General features: G+C 41.4%; 1 protein-coding gene across 2 annotated transcripts in view; it reads left to right on the top strand.

Annotated features, from left to right (window-relative positions):
- Positions 1 to 22,641, top strand: part of PDZRN3 (PDZ domain containing ring finger 3) — a 125,264-nt gene extending 102,623 nt beyond the window's left edge. Inside the window, exons 3-9 of one of the 2 annotated variants that reach the window (XM_017747242.1) lie at positions 7,392 to 7,643; positions 9,760 to 9,847; positions 17,039 to 17,137; positions 17,690 to 17,752; positions 18,010 to 18,111; positions 19,167 to 19,283; positions 20,199 to 22,641. In XM_017747242.1, the coding sequence (XP_017602731.1) occupies positions 7,573 to 7,643; positions 9,760 to 9,847; positions 17,039 to 17,137; positions 17,690 to 17,752; positions 18,010 to 18,111; positions 19,167 to 19,283; positions 20,199 to 21,749 (2,091 nt within the window). In that variant the 5' untranslated portion in view covers positions 7,392 to 7,572 and the 3' untranslated portion in view covers positions 21,750 to 22,641. Of the gene's footprint in view, positions 1 to 7,389; positions 7,644 to 9,759; positions 9,848 to 17,038; positions 17,138 to 17,689; positions 17,753 to 18,009; positions 18,112 to 19,166; positions 19,284 to 20,198 lie in introns of both variants that reach the window. The other variant, XM_017747241.1, reaches the window with a different exon arrangement.
- The last annotated feature ends 426 nt before the right edge of the window (positions 22,642 to 23,067 follow it).

Raw genomic sequence — 23,067 nt, 5'->3', positions numbered from 1 at the left:
TGTCCTGCATCACTGAGGCATTTGTGGAAGAAGGGAGGGAGTGGAAAATGGACTTTAAAACTACAAACAATGAACAGTGTGAAAATGGGATGCTGGGAATTAGAATGATCTTAAACATGTCTGGGAGATGGGCTGTGAGGTTTCAGTTGTGCTGTGCTCTGGTGTGACCTCAGGCAGATCACTCACTTGTTCTGTGTTTCATCTTTGCATCTGTACGAGATTCCTTTTGTCTGTTTGCTTGGAGCAGGTCTCCAGAGGCAGCACTGGCTTTTGCTGCGTGCTTGCATGGTCTGATTTGCTACTAAAATATCAGTATTGTTTGAAATCCTGGTCTGGACACCAGAAACTTGTACTACTTTGATTTTAATTGAGGCATGGTATTAAGTATTGCCTTATCAAAGTGTAAGTGCTGGAAGGCCATAGCAGAGGAAAGCTCCCTCCACCAAATCTTAATCTTTGACCATTCCCTTTTTCTGTGGGAGAAAGGTGCTGCCCTACACAGACCTTTGGTCTGATTCAGTACAAGAATTGGTTTCTTATGCTGCTCAAATTCAGCTTGAACCCACGTAACATTGCACCCTCAACTAAACAGATTAACCTTCTTCATGCTGTTCACTCTCATTGTGTGTTATTTTAAACATAAATAGAGAATACACAGCCTTTTAAAAGGTTTAATTCATAAAAACCTGTATTTTACTGTACTAGGTGAATACATAGACACAGGGTTTGCCTCTTGGGAAAAGCACATGTGGGAAGGGCGAGAGCATTTCCCAAGGAGCCACACTGGAGGTGCAGTGCTAGAGGTAGACAAAGCAGAGGATGTGAGAAAACGGGTGATTACACTTGCTGAATCCCAGTCATTAGTAATTCATGATTATTTATGGCTCATTTGTACCTCACTCAGAGATCCCATTGATTGGCCCCCTCTGGGTCACGATGCAGAAATGGCAGAGAGAGGCATTAAAAGGGGAGGCCTGTAAACTTCTGGCTGTATTTTAGATGGACCTGGGTTATTAAGCCATGAAAAGATACACAAAAGATCACTTAAAAAAGAGAAAAGGAAGAGCATTTCTGCCCTGATATAAAGTCATTTAACATAATGAATGCATATTTAAGAAAAAAAGGGCTCTGAATAAACTTTACTTAGAGTGAAAGTCCAAGAGTCTCAGAAGCCCTAGCATTGCTCTGTTTTCATTGAAGCAAATGATAAAATTCCCTGTGGTTTTGTTTTGAGTTGTGATCCACAGGAGCAGAGCCTGAGAACCCAACCAAGAGCATCTTAGTATGCTACAGACAGTCCTGGCACTGCCTTGGTAATACGTAAATGTGCTAATTACCAGCAAAATAAAAATTCCTTTATTTCCAGGGTCTTTCTCCCAAGATTTTCCATTTGCAAGTTAACGGTTTGGAGAACAAATGTATTCTGTGCTCTTAAGTAAAAGAATTTTTCCTTGGTCTGAACTGTTTTGTCATGGATGGCTCACAAGGCAGAAGGGAAATGCACACACATGGAAACAGTCTATTACTAAACAATATAATTCTGGGGTTTTGAAAAAGAGGGAGACTGTACATATCAGGGAAATAAAAGAGGGATTAGATGGAGCTGCAAGAAGAATTAACCTATATTTTGAACCTTTTCTCTCCAATTTCTGAGGAAAAGGGGGGTTATAAAATAGGCTTTTTGCTGCTCTTGCTTCCATAAAAATCTTTAAAGTTGTGCTGCTTTTTCTTAGTATGCAGACTCTTTAAGAACTTGCTGAAGAAGTGAATCAGACCATAGAGAGCATTTAAAGGGAGCAGAGACGTCTGTAGTCTAACAGAACTAGCATTTTTATAGTGCACTTCCCCAGGATTTGCATGAATTTCTACAAAGAAAAGCTGCTTACTCATTCTTAGGCAAAAGAAGTTTTTTTTCTCTGTGACATTTGTGAGGCATAGAAGAGCCAAGAAGCTGTACAATGCATACAAATGTTTATCATTCATGGCATTAAACCTGCAGAAATCAGTCTAAATTGATGAAAAAAAATAATTTTCTTTTACTGAAACCCTTCTGGTTTCTGCTGTGTGCTCCCAACATCCAGAAAACAATGTTACACACTATTGAAGCAAAAATAAAGTGCAAAATAATTATAACTAAACTGTTCTGCACAGGGATTTTCTGGCTTTCTCAACCTTTCAGTAATTGCTTCCACCAGTGCCCAAAATCACTTCATCTGTGCTAGTGCAGATGATGTTTGCTCATGCCTGAGTGCTGAACTCCTCCGTTCTCTGAGATGCTCCCCACTTTCCTTCTGCCAGCCTTGTCCTAGGACAGCCCTGTCCCAATGTCCCCTCTCAGGGCTCCAGGGGCTCCTGTTTGTGCTCCTGCTGTGGCTGCAAGTGGGAAACTGGGAACCAGCTCCAGGGACATCCTTCTCAGGTAGAGAACCCAGGTGTGTTACCACTACTGGAGTTTCCATAAGCACTGTATCAGAAGGAAAAGAAACTAAGAATTGGTGGCAACCAGGAGGAAATGTTGTCCACTTGTAAACAAGTAACATAGTTTGATATACCTGAAAGCCTCTGATTTATGTCTGTCATTAAAAAGTGGTAATTAATTAGTCTTGTCTTCCCACCCAGGGAAATAAAGCATGTAAATCACTTACCTTGCTCAATAATTAAACAGCAGCTATTGATAAAATGACATTTATGTAATAGTGCAGCCATGTACTATCCTGCCTCATACCTCAAATGAAAATAAGAATGTGTTTTCTAGTAACTGAGAACAATTCTGTCATCCCAGCCTTGGCTGCAAACTCCCATTGCCTTGCACAGGAGGTCCAGCCTTGTCCTCACAGTGTGAAGGCTGGAAGGCTCCAGCCTCTGGACCCTGTGCCAATTCTGACCTCAGGAAATTAGCATCTAAACAGTGGCACTTGGCTCAGGAATCGCTGGAGGATCCCAAACCTCTCAGTAAAATAAGTGTTAAACTAAAAGCACCTATATAAAGTATAAAAACATGAGAAAATGTGTTCTTGCAAAACGTATTTCACTGTGACATACCCAGAATTAATAGAGGAAGGGGATTTCAACAGGAAGGGTGCCAAATGCCTTGCACAGCTCCAACAGAGAGAAGCCATTGTACATCCAATACCTTACACACTCAAGCACTGGAAAATTATATGGAAAGCCATGTCCTGGTGAGGCAGAGCAAATTCTTCACAAGCCTAAAGAGAAATGAGGTTTTTCCTGTTTGGGTTTTTTTTTGCCTTTCTCCTTGTTGAGAACATCACTGATCACAAATCATCACTGATTTATTTGTTCTTTCTGCTTAATGTGTAGCTACCAATTGAGAGAGATTTGAGAACAGACTCAGGAAGGCACTTGGGTCTTACCAATGCTACACCCATCAAGCTCCTACTGCCTGTTTTTACCCTGTTATCTCCAAAGTAGCACTCAAACTTTTCCAGCCTTTTTCATGGCTCTTAGGAGTTTGATCTCAAACTATATCCACATATTTGTTGCATTCACACCTCCTAAGTTATCATGGGATGTTCCTTAGCAATTCCACCTGATGTTTAGGGTTCCTCAGTGAAGTTCTGCTGCTTCCATTTGGGGCCAGATAAGCATACTGGGTTTTTTTTTTCTTTCCTTCTTTTCATTAATTCCTGCTTATTTTTCTGACCATTTACATCTTGGAAATAGGAATTGATGAGAGCTCCCTGATCAAAATGAGGGTTTAAGACATCCTTTCCATCTATTTGTTTGCTGGGATCACCCTGTTTGGATTTGTGCCATGGCCTCCCCTGTTCCGCCTTTGGGCATCATCTCTCTTTTTCTCAATTACAAATATACATCACTTCTACCTTAATTGACAGCATTTTCCTTTCCATTATCTCAGTTTGGCCATGGAATGCTGATGGCACACTCGGCTTCATAACTTCTTGCTTTGCTGTTAGTATCTTCTCTCAGTCAGAGCCTGAACTGAGGCATTGCAAAAGCAAAACACCCCTTGGCTCCAGTGAGCATCAAATCAAGCTCAAGTGACTATTTTATTTTCATTCTGAGTATTGAAACTCCCAGGAGACACAGACCTCCCAGGATTAGGCCATTTTTGTCCACGGGTTTCTTGCTGCCTCTACAATGTAGATTTTAGGTGGGGTCCTCTCCCCAGCCTACTTCAGTGCAGAAGAATATAACATAGAGTACAAACTATAAAATAAAATACTATAAATGCTATTCTATTTCATAATCAGTGCATAGCTTCTGTTAAAAAATACAATAAAATTCAAGCATCCCTTCCTTATTTACTGTCTGGTCTTAATTCAGTGTATTTGTGTCCCTCCCTCATGCAGTGGCTAAACCCACTATCTGGCTGCACCACAAATTTCATCCAAGTCCATTCAGCTCAGTTTAACTCCAGTCACTGCACTTTATCTACAGCTTTCTCCATATTCAGTATATCTCCAGTGCTAAGAAGGTCCAAAAGCTAAGCATTTCACCCTTTCAGACAAGTTAATTTATCCATCTTTTGTGCCATGAAAGATCCCATTGTCTCTGTCACATGGCATGTTCCTAAGAAATTATGCATATTTGTCGTTTTTGGCAGTCTTCTCAAGCCTGGATTTTTTTTCCCCCCTGTGTTATTTCAGATACAACTGTTTATAAGGAAAAAAACTGCTGAGCACAATTCTCAGCATTAGGAATAAAGTCTATGAATATAAGGTGCCCCCCCCCCTTTTTTTTAACAAAGCAAAGCCATACAGATTGATTTATTTATTTTATTATGTGTTTATTGGCTTTTAAGCACTGGGAATAATTATTTGTCAGTTGTGACAAATTTTCCAGATAGAAACTAACCATGTTAGTATCACCTATTTGCTAGGATCAGGATTAGCCACAAGTACTGAATCTGCACAGACACCAGAAATCAGGCCATTGAGATCATCCCAGGATATTTCTCTTCTGCATCATTTTTGTGCTACTAAAAATAAAAAAGCAATACCTGCTACTTTTTCTAGACCAAAAAGCAATTTATCTCTGTTATGCATAAGCAAACTTGGGAATTACTGCTTTTTATTATCCAAATATTTAGCATGTCCATCCTCACTTCTCTTTAATGGAAAATGATATTATTGCTGTGCTGAGATGGGAAATACTTAAAAAAAAAGTAATTACAAACTATTCACTGTTCATTATTTACCCCATATTATAGCAGTCACTGCAGGTTTTTTAGGAACCAGATTCAGAAATGTAATTCCCTGCTGTAAATCGCTTTAAAGCATATTTTTGCATCATTGCATTTTCTTTCATCATTTGTTAGTGCAGTTCTGACCACGTCTCGCAGATCAGCGTCCGGCACAGTGGCCAAGGCTGCTGATCAGAACAGGAACCTGCAGAGCTAAAAGGATTCCACTCAGCTGGGGTTGAGGAATCAGTCTCTTGTAAGGGATCCACAGACTGACCCCAAAACCATTCATCATGTGAACAGCTACTGTCCAGAGAATTGTTTGCCTAATATGATGTGGGTGCTGCCACAGTTCATAGAAATACTAACTTCTAAAGACAAAATCCCTTACCATATCTTTGAAGTGGGTTAAGAAACCCATAATAACAGCAGTACAGTGACTTATACTTTCATTTCACTATAATCATTGTCATCTTATCAAACCCATGGTTTAAAATTGTATACACATCAAATACAGTTCTGCTTGTAGAGTTACCAGTTTACCAACTGAAAGCTGAATACCAGAAAGTTACAAACCTTTTCTGTACAAGGTCCCTCTACAGCAGTAGAGGTTTTATATTAAAATTCAGCTGGCTCATCACCCCAGTTCTAAAATCTGATCCCATGTCCTTCTTCCTGGCTGTGCAGCACCTTCTCTTTTTCATGGCATTATCAGCTTGCAGACAACATAGTCAGGAAACTACTTGGAAATAATTCCTGTAGTAACAATTTATGACACAGTCCAGCCACCACCTGTTCCCTGCATGACATCAAACTGTCCTTGAGGTTATGATTATTTATGTAACAATTGCATAGGAAAGCACAAAGAGGATGCCAGGCCATGGATTTACAGAAATAAAAGTGTCCTAAGGAACCTAAATTAAAATGCAGGCCTGTACTAAGCTGTCTGTAATCCAGGTTCATTACAGCATTTGGGAATGAACTGGAAATTTGTCCTTTGCAGGATTTTACCAGGTTTTACTATAAAGATGGAGAAAGGATCTCACATAAATAGTTTCCTGCTCAAGAGTTATTCTGAGAACATTTCTGAAAAACACTACATGCTGCAATTTAGATTATTTTATTTTGATTGCTTGTTGGGTTTAGTTGTACCAAAAAAAAAAAAATTAGGATGCACACAGTAAAATGTGCAACATTTAATTTGCAGCAAATAATAAAACTCAAACCATAATCAGCATTTCCTTTTTCCAGAGAAAACATTATGCTGAACCTAATTTTACAGCCGTACAAACTGTTTTAAAGTAATCTGCTCAATTGGGTGAGTTAATGATATTTAATTTGACCAGGCCAAACTTTACACGCTGTGCATTACTGGGAGCAGTCGTGTGCAGTGCAAGTGTTTGTGTAATGTAAATGTCATGCTAGCACCTTCCATCTCAGCTGGCTTCACTAAAATCCTGGTGTCATCACCTCTCTAAGGTAAACCCAAGATGACAGCAGAAAAAGTGTTATGTGCACAAGGTAATTCATTTATTTAGCCCTTTCAATCTATTCTGCACTCAAGTTAACCCTCTTTATATCAGCCAGCTTTTTGCCTTGGGCAATATGTTAAGCATGGGCTAAATTCAGTTAGTGTGCTGAGTAATGTTCTCATTCAGGTGGCCCACTTATTTTAATGTGACTAAACATGGCATTACAGTGTGTACTTAGTGCAGTGTGTAAATTCTCTTCTCAGCCCCCCAGTTCCATGGCCTGGCATGTCTAGTGTTATTTCTGTCCACTACTCTAAAATGGAGTTTTTTAGTGCAGTGACTGAGTACCACCATCATGTTTCATCTGAAAAATTGTTTATCACCCACAAACGCATAGTTTTGTAGTTTCAGTTTTGTTCAGCAAAAAGGTGAAGAGTCTAAAAAGCAAACAAAAACTAGAAAAACTGGGGGGGAATCAATAACATGTTGTGTTTGAACAAGGGCTGGGGGATTTCTAATCTGCAAGAAACAAATGGGATGCTGGTTTGTACTTCACCTCAAAGAGCAAGCCCAATAAAATCTTACCAAAATACAAAGCAGAGCAGAGGATTTGTGAAGTTACTGTAGCGAGAGGGGAAAAAGCCAGAGGAACAAGATTGCGGGGCTCGTTCCTGGCACTGGCTGCTCGTACCTTGGGATGGCTGGAAGCTGAGATGGGTCCCTGATGGCTCTGCTGCTTTCTCCCCGCAGGTCAATGGGAAGGATTTATCCAAAGCCACCCATGAGCAGGCGGTGGAAGCATTCAAAACAGCCAAGGAGCCCATCGTGGTGCAGGTGCTGAGGAGGGCCCCACGCGCCAAGGCCTTCGCCCCGGCCCACGACCCGCAGCTGGTGGATGTGGCCACCCAGACCGACATCACCTTCGAGCACATCATGGCCCTCAGCAAGATGGGCTCGCCCACCCCACCCATCCCCGTGCTGGACCCCTACCTCTTGCCTGAAGAGTAAGTAATGCTTTGCTGAGCCTCAAAAATCCTTGTAACGTGGCACATTACAAGTAGTTCACAACCTCACCTTCACTTGCTGGTAAACATGTAATCCCAGAAGTAGCCAGGATTCATCCACCACTGAGCCATAAGTCACCGCATTTTCATTTTTCCTACACATTAGCAAGACATTACTCACATGAGTAATGCCACTGAGTCACAACATGGCCTCATAAAACTCTTTTTTTGCTGGCATTTGATGGATAAAGTTATTGCATTTTGTAATTCCTCTCACTGCCTCTTTGGGTTGCTTATGTTTTAACTTTGTTTTTTATGGCTGCCATAAATTGTGTAATGCTAAGAGCTGCTACATTCTGTTCCAGTGTATTAATTACTTTATTATAACCCTGCAGCGCTGTTACTCGAATAAGTTATTTTCTAGGACTAAAATTACTTACCAGTGTTGTCATGGATGTTTTAGAATCAAATTTTAATTATTGTTAATGGTAATTTGATGCTTTTGTACTTACAAATACAAATGACAATTATCTCCTGGCGCACACACCCCCCGCCCTCACATGCTGTTCGAGAGGAAAACAGCTCCCCAAGGAGCCCCTGCAGATTGCCTGTCATCCTGCCACACATCTCCACAGGGAACAGGGAATAGAAAGGATTCTGACCCTCTCAGTAGCTGTGTGTGAGAGACTGATCTGGTCAAGCCACAGCAGTTCCTGGGTTTGAGGTGAACTGCACACGGTGAGAGGCAGGACTGGTGTGCACGCACCCCCAGTGCACCTCTCCAGAGATCCCTGCCAGCACTCCTGGGAAACAGGGTTTGGCTATAAGCAGGCACTGATCCTGCACTGCTCCTGAGCGACTTTCACAGCACATTGACTTTCACGCATTGAGCCAGGACCATTCTGTGTGCAGTGTCTATTCCTCTCATGGCTCTCTCTGCTGATACTTGAAGGATGGTTCCAGCAGATATTCCAACAGAGCCACCAATTCCCAGCCCATTGAAAATTCAAGCACAGCAGCACGATTTAGTGGAAATACTTGACAAGAGGCTGTAGCTTTGAGCTTTCAGTGAGCAGACATCAGGGCTTGGAGCCTGTGGAGAGGACATGATTATTCCTAGAGCCTCAACACTGCACACTCCCAACCTCATCTGCAGGAGGAGCTTTCAGTACCTCTGACTTGCCAACTGCAAAACCAGTTACATTAAGAAAACGGCAAAGATTAATTCCTGATGAATCATTTAGGAAGAAATTCTTCCCTGTGAGGGTGGTGAGGCCCTGGCACAGGTTACCCAGAGGAGCTGGGGCTGCCCCATCCCTGGAAGTGTCCAAAGCAGGTTGGAGCAACCTAGGATAGTGGAAGGTGCCCCTGCCCATGGCAGGGGTGGAATGAGATTAAGGTGCCTTCCACCCTGAACTATTCCATAATTCTGTCATTCTATAATTTAGGTTACAACATGCCTGCATTATTCCAGCTCAGCCCTGTCAACTTCATATTGTTCCTTAATCATTAGACAGATCCCAGCTGTTGGATCACCAGTGCCCTTCCTCTGAGCTGGAGGTGTTGGTGTTCCCTCACAGCCCTTCTCATGCGATGGCCCACACTCAGCTCTCTGGGTGTGCTGTCAGCCAGCATGTGAAAGCAGAGTCATTTTTTCCTAGTTTCCTCTCACTTCTCCCAGTTCCATTCAGATAAATCTCGCCTGCCTCTAACAACTTGACTATCTTAGCCAATTAGCAGATGCTGTTACATAAATAGCCTCAGACATGTATCTAGTTAACAGAGAATTAGAGGGAGTTTACTTTCACTGCAGATAAAACTATCCAGCACAGAAAACGGTGATCACAAGAGCATTACTCTGCTTACAACTTCCAAAGTATAGGCAGTGGAAGTGTGGGAGAGCTCAAGCAGTAAAAAGCAGCAGGCTGTCCTCCTACAAATACATGGAATTTTCATTTAAAACACTTACAGGGGTAAGTAGTGTAGCTTATAGAATTAACCACATGCAGCTCCTCAGTGTGGGGGTTAGTCCATCATCTCCCTACAAGCTCGGAATGCATTAACAAGTTCCACTAAAGTCCTGAGTGCTGCCCTAAAAAATACCTTTTTTTTCCAGCCATCCATCCGTGCATGAATACTATGACCCAAATGACTACATGGGAGGAATTCATCAAGAAATGGACCGGGATGAGTTGGAATTAGAGGTACTTAATCTGAGCAACTATTTCATTTCCGTGTGCACCTCAAGGTCTTTGAATTATATACAGTGAAAAGACTTTTCAAAGCAGATATTTGTGATAACATTGTTCACTAGTTGCTGATACCTTTATCAGTCCTCTGAACTGTGAGCCAGGCACTGATGATCTTCAGCTAACAAATTAACATAAATAATGAAGTCATTGATTCCTATAATTAAATTCTGTGTAAGTGTGCTGATTTAGGCTTTCTGAAAATCTGGAAGGCTTTGCTGAGTGGCAGGACCTGTTCTACATAACCACAGTAAAAATGTGTGAGTTTCCCTTAAATATTCCCTGGCTGAGAAACAGATGTTCTTGATCATACAGTTCAGAAGTATGTTAAGTGTACAAGACAAGGCCAGGATAGATTTGCCACTATACTAAGCTGTTCCTCCCTTTTTCATTACTTAAGTGACATATGTATACATATGAAATTACAGATAATAAAAGTTGAACCAGTCATGAAGGTATGAAAGTCCATTTACCTGCCAAATCTTTAAAAATCACTTTTGGTTTTAGTGCTTGTATATTCCATCAGAAGTTCATCTTCAATTTTCTCATTCCTAATTTTAATAACCTGCTCCCAAAGCATTCAAAGTGCAGCACATAAATTGTGGGGCTCTGCAAGATACTTAAGCAATACTGACCCAGTGAAGTGGTTTTAATTATTTTGTAATAAATAGTAGCAAAGTATCCCAATAGTTCCAAATACTGCCAGCAATGTCTGAGCCAGCTGATTCATCCAAGATTTTCAGTAAGAGAATATTTTATACCCTTAGCTAGCTTGCGCTTCTGATTTCTTAGATCCTGGTCCTGCTAACACTTATTTGTCAAAGCAAGCAGTGCTGCCCTGCCTGAAGCTCTGCTTAAATCAGTGGTAGATTTATCAACAGCTTCAGTGGGAGCAGAGTTCAGTCGTTCTGTGAGCATGGGGTTGTTTCCTTCTATAAAAGTGTTTGCAGGATCAAGGACTAAAACCCCATAAAAAGTTCGCAAGGCGTTCTCAAATTCTGCAGATCTGGTAGCAATTCATCTCTGTATACAAACGTAAATCAAAGGCAGGATAAAATCAAAGTGCCAGTAAAACAAATGCTACTTAGGAGACTTCAAGGCCTTACTTTTCAAACAAGGGCCTTTTTCCTTCTCTTAAATAAAAACAAATACAATATAGATTTCAGTCTCAAAGAAAAATGTAGAACAAACTGGTATTTTCTACCACTATCTTTCCAAAATCTACTTTTTAGGAAATGTAACATTGTGGATAAATTATAATGCTTCCATCAGAAGGTCAACCAGTTGAGCTGAAAACAGTTTAAACACACGCACTCCAGTAGCCAAACCTTAATATGCCTTAAACCACAACATTAATAATTTTGACATTGATATAGTACTTGATGGCAAAAGGTGATCAGCTCAGTAACACAGGCAGATGAACATTAGGAAAGTTGCTGTAGCCTAATAGTATTTCCTTAAAAACCACTAAAGATTCCTGTTCAAATTGTAAAGACTATGATCAATGGTAAGGTCAAAGTGCTAACAGGGACTCAACTGGCTGGTTGCTTTTTTGTTTGCCTTTTGATAGATATGTTTTAAAAGACCACAAAGGCACTGTTTCATTGACTGCAGCAGGAATGTCGAAAGTAAGAAAGCCATCAAGTCAGCCTTCTGGGTTTCTATGTCTATAAAATGTGCTTTGAATTTAAATCAGAAGCTCCTCATCTAAACTTTTATGGTCTATAACTGACTGGTTAGTGATTTGTAACAAGTAAACAAGACAAAAAAGGTGAAATAGCCAAGTTCACAACAAACCTCCAATGTAAATATCCATAGGAAGGAATTTATGCTGGCAGTATTGCTGAGGTGCCAAAATTGTTTTCTTGGTTTTATCTCTCAACATTTGTCTTAGAATTGATGACTCAGAGGTAACTGCCATATATTCTCTACTACAAAAATAAATAAATACCATTTATTTTCTTTTGAAGTTTACATGCCACGAGTAAAGAGGAACTAAATTGTGAACTCCTATTTTATTATAAATTAAAAGTACATTCATTCTTCATTGAGGCCCAGCTAGAAGTCATTTCAGGCTCATAAAGGAAGAATAATGTCACTCCAGGGTTCCCCAGCAGTGTTATGCATTAATATGTTTATTCAGACAAGTCTGTCCAGCTGTCAGACACAGCCCAAGCGAGGGATCTTTCCGTGGAACTTTCTCACATTACAAAGGAGAACATTCTACATCAAAAAGGGGCCTGTTCCCTCCCATTTGACTTTCTGTCTTCACCCTTCCCAATACGCAACTTGCACGTAGGTCTTTCTTTCCAAGAAAAGAACTGAACTCAACTGAGTGGTTAGTTGAGAGTCAGTGAAGCTTGGAGATGAAAATTACATGAAATGTTTGCTACTGCTGAGAAATTTCCCTCTGATACTCTCACTCAGTCTTGGACAGAAATGAAGCATTCATGTCAAAAGACTGAAGGAGGACACCAAATTCGTTCAAAGAGCTTTTTGCCCACCCAGTGCACAACTCCCAGAGTTCCCAGCACAAAACCACAACAGCTGATCAGCAAAAGATGAACACCCTGAGCACCAAAATCTGTGCTTCAAAATCTGAAATTAATACTCCACTGCTTTTAGGAAACCATGAATAAAAGCTGAGTACCAGGGTTTCAAACTCTCCCCTTTGCTGTACTTTCTACTTTGGCTGAAACTTTTGTTTTACTTCTCCAATAATCTGTTTGCAAGGGAGGCGAGAGGCGACTCTGAACACGGGAATTGGAAGGCTCCATCACAGGCACTCTGCAATTTTTATTCCATTCCGGTTTGCAAAGCATTTCAAAGCATCTTTTATGTGAATATATTTCTTCTCTATGAAAACTCCAGCTCTGCAGGGAGCTGCACTGATCAGGAGCTTCTCAAGGCATTGCTGTGTCTCTGAATACAAAGAGCTGCAGCCCGAGCAGGCCTGCTTCAGGCAGTGATTGAATATGTAAAGGTTTGAAAAGCTTCACAGCTGTACTTTCTAACACAAATATTTGTATGTTCTTTGTTTGGAACAAATGCAAAAGTGGTAAAACATTTCATCTGGCTCACAAGCCAGCAATGAAAGGTTGTTCTCCCTCGGCTCTGTAGAGGGTTTTAGCTTGGCCTCAACACCTCGTGCTGTGTGAGAAAGGTCTGAATCATGGAGCACTGCCCATCTGCTTGGCAGAGAGCCTGGGCATCCTCCAAGTTACCGTAGTGAGGCATCCCAAACCTCTTTTCATCAGGGTGAGAAACACTTTTCTTCAGCCTTCCCCAGCACCACTGCTGACTAATGCTGGTCCAGCCTCTATGGTCTGACAGAGAATTCCCATCACAGAGCTGGGCTGCCAGAGAAAGCTCCAGGTAGATTTCTACTTCTCTAGGGCAAAGGATTCTGGAAAGAAAACCTGGTTTTATAGTATTTTCTCCTTTGAAAAGCAAAGGGTTGGGATTTTTTTCCATTTACCTGCGTTGAAAACCACATTGATATGAAACTACAAATCAAAAGATTACTTTCCAAAGTCAAGAAAGCATGAGCAAGATTCTTCCTCCTGCAGTGGCAGGGTCAGTTGCCAAAAGGTAGCGAGAGGGCCTTGTGCAGTATAAAAGGAAATAGTTCTTTATATTTATTTCCCTGACTTTCTTTTCCATGAAACCTATTAATGGAACAGCAAAAAAGGGGCCCTGCTGGTCAGATAATGGCAGAGGTCAGTACAGAATAAAAAACCCACCACATCTTACAAAGAGAGGGAGAAGGACAGAGCACTTATCATGCAAGCTGGGGATGAGGCTTTCTGAGTGACTGAACTATTTTTACCCATCGCTGTCACTTCAGATCTCTACTGCTCATTTCTGTCTTGTTAGAGAAAGGACTCTGATTTTTTTAAATTTGCAGACAGGCCATAATTCTAAATCAGCAGTACAATAATTCAATAATCCTCTGCAAATGAAGGATCTTCTAAGCTTATAGAGGTTAATTTACTATTATCACTTGCTCCTAACTCATTATGATGAGTGGTTGCAGGTATAATGTCACAGGGCATGTTCATTTCTTCTTGTCTTGCTGCAAATGCCAGATGGATTTCAGCAACCAGCTCTGTGAGCCCTCCTTGGCTCTGCATTTGATGAGGAGCCAATAATCTTTCAGACACTTCTCTTGCAAAGACTATTTTGAAAGAGCATCCAAATCCTCCTTTGAACATCTCTCAAAATGTCACTTTTACCTGATCTGAAGAAGCAGATTTGAATTATCTGTGAGTGTAAAAATTCTCACAGATGGAATTTTTACATTTATCGTATTAACCCAGCCCAAACATTCCCGCACTTCATGGATAGCACCTCTGCCTGCCAGCTGCTTTCTGTGGATCCAGAGAGGGTGTGGAATAACCTCAGTGTGTCCCTTCCACGGCCCAGGAATGCAGCCCCTGAGACAGAACTGTAAGAAATGGCAAGTCCTGTGGCATTACAAACAGGGGAAATTACACCTTTAAAGTTCTCCAGGCCCGTATTAATTCCTCTGCTTAATTAATTCCTGGTACAATTATTCAGGCTGCCATAATACCTGTACTTGCAGGTCCCACTTTTCTGTTTTCCCCTTTCATGTATCTCTGCATTACACAGACTTGCCTCTGAATATGGAAAATATTACCTTTGCTTTGAAGACTCTGGTGTTGATTCTTCAACTCCAACTGGAATTGCACACTTTTATCTCTCAAATATTTCAAACCTTTATGATTATATTAAAACTTCACTGATGCAAAGACCCATAGAAAGCAGCTGTTCCTATGTTTAAGTTCATAAAATTATCATATTTGGGTAGCATCAAATCCACTTCTCTCTTCCTACCAAGGACTAGAGGGATTGTACCCAAGAGTAAGTCTGTCAACTAACTACTCATAAAAATTCAGGTTCTAAACATCTGCTCTATAAATTTTTTTTCTCTAGCTTTTTTTGCTGCTTTCTTTCTGAGTATGTTTTTAAACGACAGATAGCTCTTTTCCTTTCAAAATATATATTATTTAGTTTACCAGGTGATTTATTACCTTCCAGTATATCACAGGTGATGTCTCAGATGGTACAATTTAAACTCATACTTTATTTTTAATTATGATACCCTTTGTAATCCTACACTGTTGCAAAAATACCTATTGTTAGTCAAAACATGTGGCAAGTAAGAATGAAAATACGAGCTCGCTCCCTCCTTTTCTTCCACTCCAAGTGCTTGTAGTTACACAGGATCTATTAAAGCAATGGCCAAAGTCACCATATATTTCTGTTTGGTTTTGAGGGATTTTTTTTAACATTATATATATATTTTTTCACTGCCAGTATGGCAAGCAGTAGAATAAGCCACAGCACAAATTTCTTGCCACGTTTTCAAATCAATAAAGTATGTAAAAACATTCCTGAAGATAATGAAACTTTTTGTTAAAGTATGCAGGGAATATGGGAATCGTTCTAGGCCTGGGTTAGGCTCAATCCACAAGTTCCCACCTCATCCCCAGTTCATTCCATGGTTAAATGCAGGATAAACCCATTGACTGCAGTGGCATTCTCGAGGATCAGCTGAGATCAGAATTAATCCACTTTGTCTCATCTTCCTTGTGAAGAATCTCCATCTCCTCTCTAGAAAGCTCCAAAGCTTTAGAAATCTGAAGAAAACCCCGCTATTAAAGCATTGTGTTCAAACCTTTAAGTAACAAAAGAAGGGGGGGACAGCACAGCAGTTCACCGTGGATACTATTGATTGAAACCACTTAAATACCAGCTGAAATGTCACTGACATTTACAGCTACGCTTCCTTAAGGGGAAAAAAAAAAAGAAATTACACATGTTGACAAGTAAATAACATGAGATTGCTGATCTTGGCAGCTGTCATCTAGACACACCAATAAATTATTCATATCAGCTTGTTTTATTGTCTTGCCCCTTCCAAATGGCACAGCAACAGAGATGTCAGAAATAAGGAGCTGTGTTATCAGGACTTTTCCTCTGGAATGAAGGGTCCAAGCGCAAACACACAGTGCAGGGTCTGCCTTAGGGATGGGACAGCCCTCAGATCCCACTGTGTCCCTTTGCCTGGTCCCACTTTTCCCTTCGCAACAGAGCCCAGATTTGCCGCCTCCATCCTGCTTGGCCTGAGGAGGAGCAAGACTTTGCCAAGCCTCACTCACTCCCCTCACCTGAGGAAATAAAAACACAACTGCAGGTGCTCTCACACCTCTGTCTGTGCAGCAAAATCCTTCCTTCCCACGGCAGCATCCTCAGGACCAGCACAGCAGTCACAGCAAGTTGGTTAAACACGTTAAACCTCTGGGATATCCCTCAGAAGCAAGAGGACAGGACTGAAAGATGCTACAGGAATGGTCACTGCTCACCAGTCAGGAACATCCCAGAGCCTGGGGGTAGCTCCATGGATTTTATAATCCTCCCTACCACCAGTGTCACACAGCAGCAGCACAGAAGGAAAAAAAAAAAAAATAACCCTCAGGAATTCCTCGTGGAAAAACAAGCCTAGAGGAAGAAGATACACTTTTAAGATGGCTTAAATGTCTCCAAGATGAACAAGACCACCATGACCTGCTGAAGCCAAGCACTTGCAAGATATTGAAATGCTTATTATATTTCTATTAGCAGTACCAAATGCTTTGCTGACAATACATTGATCTTCAGTCACACTTTTGAGAAATTTATTAGATTACTCCATGAAAATTATACAATTTAAAGTAATAGAGTATTATAGTTTTTTCTGAAAAGCCAGAGAATTTCCCTGCTTATTAGTAAATATGTATCAGCTGTGACAAATATTGAAATCATACTTTATAAGTATTTTAGCCTTTGAAGTCTTACCACTACATGAAATATAGGTAATTTTTCTTCCTTATGATCAATAAAAGGTCTATTTTCAAAATGACTTCATATTGATTGAAGGGTCAAAAATGTCCCAGGTATTGATTGTGTGCATATAATCACGTTTTGCTCAGTAAGTTAACCTCGTCTACAAGTGAAATGAAAAGACATCCACTATATCACTTAAGCAAAATATTTTCATTGCATTTGAAAAATTGCTTCCATCAGTCACCTGTGTCTCACTGACAATGTATTTTCTTTTTTTTTTTTTTTTTTAAACCTCAGGAAGTGGATTTACATAGAGTGAACAGCCAGGACAAGCTTGGCCTTACTGTCTGTTACAGAACAGATGATGAAGATGACATGGGTATTTATGTGAGTGAGGTAAGATTGAGCTGCTTTCCATAAGATACCATTTATCTTTCCAGCTGCATTGTTGGGCAGTTAGGACATTCATCCTCTGTTTGTACCATGTTGGATAAACAGCCCAAAATGCAGTAATTGGAAGAAATCTAATTATTTTCCTTTTCTCCAAACTGAGTGCAATCCTGCTCCCACTGAAGTCAAATTTCATTATATTAACAATGTTCCATTTCAAATGAGGCCTTCAGAGTATTTTCATATATTCCCCCTTTAATTTTTGTTCTTGATTATTCCTGAAACAATATAAATTATAAAAAACACCACACATTTTTATTTGCAAACATCTGGGGCCCATTTGTCTCTCTTTGTCCCTTTCCATGAAAAAAGCTGCATTTTAGACATCAACATTTTTTTACCATGCAGATCCATTTCAAATTATTTGCACCAGTTTAGGGAGAGAACCTCATAACTAAATCTAAAACCTTCCATTAAAATGCGCCACTCAGGAAATAAGGGGAAGTAAATACTGAGCTCCCAAACCTGCAGAGCACTCAGAGTTCCCTTAATTTGCAGATTGATCCCAACAGCATCGCTGCGAAAGACGGGCGGCTCCGAGAAGGGGATCGCATCATCCAGGTACGTGTGGGAAGTGCTCCAAGTGCCCTAAACCCCAGAATTCCACTTCCTGCCCTCGTAACAAGGCTCTGCCCATGCCATGCAGGGGGATGGAACAGCATCACATGTCCAAACCACCACACTTGCCCCGCACTTCTCTGCACAAGGCTGGGGGTGTATGCATGGATCCATCCAGCCAAGCATTTCCATGGAGCTCGGCACAGCAGCATCCAGGTGTGCCCATGAAGACACTTCACGGTGTTGTTTTTTCTTTAAAGATCAATGGCATCGAGGTGCAGAACCGAGAGGAAGCTGTGGCACTTCTCTCCAGCGAGGAGAGCAAGAATATCTCCTTACTTGTGGCAAGACCAGAAATTCAGGTACAGTAGCAACAAAAAACCATCACTTGAGTCTTAAAACAGTTGCTGTTTTGTAGAAAGAAGTTCTTTCAAATTGTTTAACCTGCCTAAATCTACCATCTACCTAAAACCATATTATACACGGTTTGACTGCACATGTATATATGGTCTAAAATAATGGAATTCAGCAGTCATGGTACTTACATACATATTTTATATTAAAGTTCAATTTCTAAGACATGTGGTGATTTATATTGCTGCAGTGCTATTACAAACATCAGTGCATGGTATTATGAATGGTTTTGAGTCACAGTTTTGAAGAACATGCTGAACTCTTAATTCCTATAGCTATTGATTATTCATTCATTAAAACACCTATTATTCAGCACTTCATATACCATCTCTTAAAGTACTTGAATACTGTCAAGAAGCCTCCTCAGCTGTAATAAAAGGTTGAACCAGATCCCTTTGTAGAGCAGGGATTAGCACAACAAAGCTGTTGAACAAACAGCCCGGAGCACCATTGTTTGATCTGTCTCTGCTCCTGGTGCTGGGAGAGCAGCCCTTGCCAGAGCACCTGGAGATCAGGATCACGACTGTCCTCTTATCCTGGATATTTCTGATCTTTCCCATGGGGATAATTGGGAATGGGAGTAAAAATGTCCTACGGACCCCAGCCAGATTTTCCTTCCGCTGTTTGATGCTGCCTCACAAGAGGTGTTCAAGCTTTGGGCTCTGGAGTATTTTTGTACATCCTAATCAAGTTGTGCACAAACCAAGACTGCCCCAACTCTTAGAAGTATTTCCTCGGATCAAAAGACTGTTCATATGTAAAGGGCTGTTGAAGATAAAACCGTGCTGCTGGAGATGGAGGCAGCTGTGGGAGGAGGTAGCACAGTCAATAATACCTGCACTTAGCACAAGGACAGGCTCTTTCCCAGGACATGGCAGCGCTGGCACAGGAAGGAATCTCCTGAGATTTCCCAGCCACTGTCCACAAAGAAAAACCGTAATTTATGTCAGTCGTCATTCTTTTGACAATGATTGGTTTGTTTTTTCCCTCCCTTTTCACACAGCTGGATGAAGGATGGATGGATGATGACAGAAATGATTTTCTGGATGACTTGCACATGGACATGTTAGAGGAACAGCACCACCAGGCAATGCAATTTACTGCCAGCATGCTTCAGCAGGTACTGCCCTTCTGGTGTGCAGGGCTGTCAAACTTCCCACTGCACTCAATATTCCAATCTTGAACTTGGCTGAATACACTTAGTGTCTCAATGACACTAAGACAAGCCAAAAGGACTTTCTGTAAAATCAAGATATTACATGACTGTCCACAACTTCATCTTGGGGACCAAAATGTTTTAAAATAGTACCTTTTGTGCTTTGCTCCTTACCACAACATGATCACAATTCTTGGAAATCCCCTGTCACTGTAGTCACTGAGAGAAGTACGGGGTGTATGGTGGATAGAGCAGACAGAGGGCTGTCTTACAGAATATCTCCTATTTGATGTGCATGCACAGACTGGAAACAGCCTTCCAAAACCTAGAAACTCAAATAGAGAACTCAGGCAACTGACTGAACTAAGATCTATATATGGGGAGAAAGGCAAAGAAGATGTTTTTACATTACAGATTTTATGTAGGGCCACAGATACGGGCTTATATTCTCCATCATTCTGCTATGATTAAAGCAATTCCTCAGTTTTTGCCTAGACATTTTTTCTGAAGTTTTCTAGAACTCTACATCCTCTGCGGCATCCCCATGTTCTGAGGAGACATGCTCTCACTTTGGCACTGCAGGAGAACTGGATATCATTGTGCACCCTAAGTGGGAGAAGAAACATTTTGAAAATGTGACTTCTACCAGTGTTGCTGCATAGGTGAAACCCAGACCTCAGGTTCTTCTGAAAAGGACACCCACAGCAGGCTGTGGGTTTGGTCACCTTTTCTCTTGAGTTCTTAATAATACTCTTTCCATATAAGAGGCTGAAAGTGTAAAAAGTGACAGGTTAAGAGAACTATTTAAAAATAAACACCTTGAAATATGTCATGTGCTTGCAATAATTTTTCTTTCTGTCCTGCTCTTTCTGTTGTTAGAAGAAGCACGAGGAAGATGGAGGCACCACAGACACAGCCACTATTTTGTCCAACCAGCACGAGAAGGACAGTGGTGTGGGGCGCACGGATGACAGCACTCGCAACGATGAGAGCTCTGAGCAGGAGAACAATGGGGACGATCACACCACCTCCTCCAACACTTTGGGCAGCCAGAAGAAGCTGACCTACAGCCATGACACCCTGGGAAGTGGGGACATGCAGTTCAGCAATGAGTCGTTCATCTCAGCTGACTGCACCGACGTCGACTTCCTCGGCATCCCCGTGGACGAGTGCGAGCGGTTCCGGGAGCTGCTGGAGCTGAAGTGCCAGGTGAAGTCTGCCAACCCCTACAGCCTGTATTACCATAACAGCACCCTGGAGATGAGCAAAAGCGACCAAGAGAGTGTTGACAGAGAGCTGGAGATGCTCAACGAGGAGCTGCGCAACATTGAGCTGGAGTGCCTGAACATCGTGAGAGCCCACAAAATGCAGCAGCTGAAGGAGCAGTACCGGGAGCCCTGGATGCTGCACAACAGCGGCTTCCGAAACTACAACACGAGCATTGATGTCCGCAGGCACGAGCTCTCGGACATCACCGAGCTGCCCGAGAAGTCCGACAAGGACAGCTCGAGTGCCTACAACACGGGCGAGAGCTGCCGGAGCACTCCGCTCACGCTGGAGATCTCCCCTGACAATTCCCTGCGCAGAACTGCAGAAGGCATTAACTGTCAAGGTAATGAGGGGACAGTGGCATATAATGTCTCCCAAAAGAATTTGTTTGCCGGCTCAGAAAGCCATGAATCCAGCGCTGGTAAATGCCACGCCTCCGCTAAAGATCCTGACCTCGGCAAGCAGCTGGAGAGCAAGGAGAGAAAAGGCAGTGATGGCAGCAAAAGCCCCACTCACGGTCAGAAACCCTCGGGCTCCTACGTGTCCCCATACCACCACTCTCCCTATAAACACGCTCACATCCCTGCCCATGCCCAGCACTACCAGAGCTACATGCAGCTGATCCAGCAGAAATCCGCTGTGGAATATGCACAGAGCCAGATGAGCCTGGTGAGTATGTGCAAGGACTTGGCCTCGGGCCAGAGCGAGCCCAGGATGGAGTGGAAAGTGAAGGTCAGGAGCGACGGGACACGCTACATCACCAAGAGGCCGGTGAGGGACAGGCTGCTGAGGGAACGGGCCATAAAGATCAAGGAGGAGCGCAGTGGGATGACCACGGATGACGATGCCATCAGTGAGATGAAGATGGGCCGTTACTGGAGCAAGGAGGAGAGGAAGCAGCACTTGGTGAAAGCAAAGGAGCAGAGGAGGCGGCGGGAGTTCATGATGCAGAGCAGGTTAGAGTGCTTAAAGGAGCAGCAAGGTGCAGAGGAGAAGAAGGAGATGAACATCATTGAACTGAGCCACAAAAAAATGATGAAGAAGAGAAATAAAAAAATATTTGACAATTGGATGACAATCCAAGAACTGCTAACCCATGGAACAAAATCACCGGACGGCACGCGGGTGTACAATTCCTTCCTGTCAGTGACTACTGTATAATCAATCCCCAGTGCTAAATTATGTACATAAAACACTACCAGTGGGGTAGGAATCAATGCCTCGTTCAATGTGGCAAGATTTTTGTATATAAGATACAGTCACCAAGTTTATAGTTCAAATACTGAACTCTACAGCCGTGGGTGCCAGGATCTCCATTCTGCGGTGGAGAGGAAGCTTGCCCATCTCCTTCAAAGGCAATATTAGCAGTGCTTTTTGGAATACTGATTGTACTTTTTTACTTGTTACCTTTTACATGATGTGCTTAAATATCAGAAATGTATTAACCATACTTACACAGGTAATTTGCTTAAACTATATTCATATTAAAAGGTACCCGTGCTTTTCTTTACCTAAAAAAAAAATGCAAGAAACCCACAAGAGCATCTGCACATATGTATTTTTTTTTTTTGTGAAACCATATTTTGTGATATTATTTTGCTGTTGTTCACTTCTACACAGAGAGCTGTTTATCAATACTTAGCTCAAGGTTTAAACTCAGAATTAGAGTCATTCTCTTGTAATATTTAACATTTATCAAACAGCAGTTTTTATAGAGTTATGCTCAACATTTAAACATTTTTCTCTTTAAGGTTTCTGAAGAAAGTATAGAGGTTTCATCTGAAAAGCCTGAGGCAAAGTACACTATAATGCAGCTTTAAAGGATTTTAAAGCATGTTTGCAAATGTTGCAACCTATTGAAGAAATGTGCATGTACAGCTAATTTGTTTATATAAGACAGTTTGTGGAATTTGAAAAGCCCATGGTAGTAACTGTTTGCTTTATAGATTTGAATGTATTGAATTATAAAAGCAGTTTCATGAAATCATCATTAGCTACAAACATTAACAAGTAAAATGAAGTAAAATAAATTATTGTTTTATATTTCAAACGATTTTAAATTCTTTTTTATTCCCTTCTGGTTTCACCACCTGGAATATAATTTTATGGAGTGTAGTGGACAGCTGCTGGAGCCAAACCTGAGGGAATAATTGCCCTCCTGACTTCGGGGGGGAATTTGGATTGAGGTTTTCTTGAGGGAAGAGGCAAGGGAGAAGCACAAGGGTTATCAAGAGTAAAATCCAGCAGTGCCTATCTTCAGCTCACAAGGTATTTAAGGTGACTTGTAAGAAAGAAATAGAAGATCTGCTCTCCTGCTTTGCTTTGTGGTTTCTTAGTGGTGTATAAACCCAACTACAGCCTTCAGTGGGGGTTTGCTTTAAAAACAGACAATATATAAATTAAAGCATATATAAACTAAAGCAAATAAATACACAAATTAAAAGAGATGGTGGAAAAATAACAGCAGTGTCAAAGAGGT

This window comes from Corvus brachyrhynchos, unplaced genomic scaffold, assembly GCF_000691975.1.
Source record: "Corvus brachyrhynchos isolate BGI_N302 unplaced genomic scaffold, ASM69197v1 scaffold91, whole genome shotgun sequence".
NCBI lineage: Eukaryota > Metazoa > Chordata > Aves > Passeriformes > Corvidae > Corvus > Corvus brachyrhynchos.
Note: the sequence above shows the minus strand (reverse complement) of the source record. Positions and strands in the feature narration are given on the sequence as shown.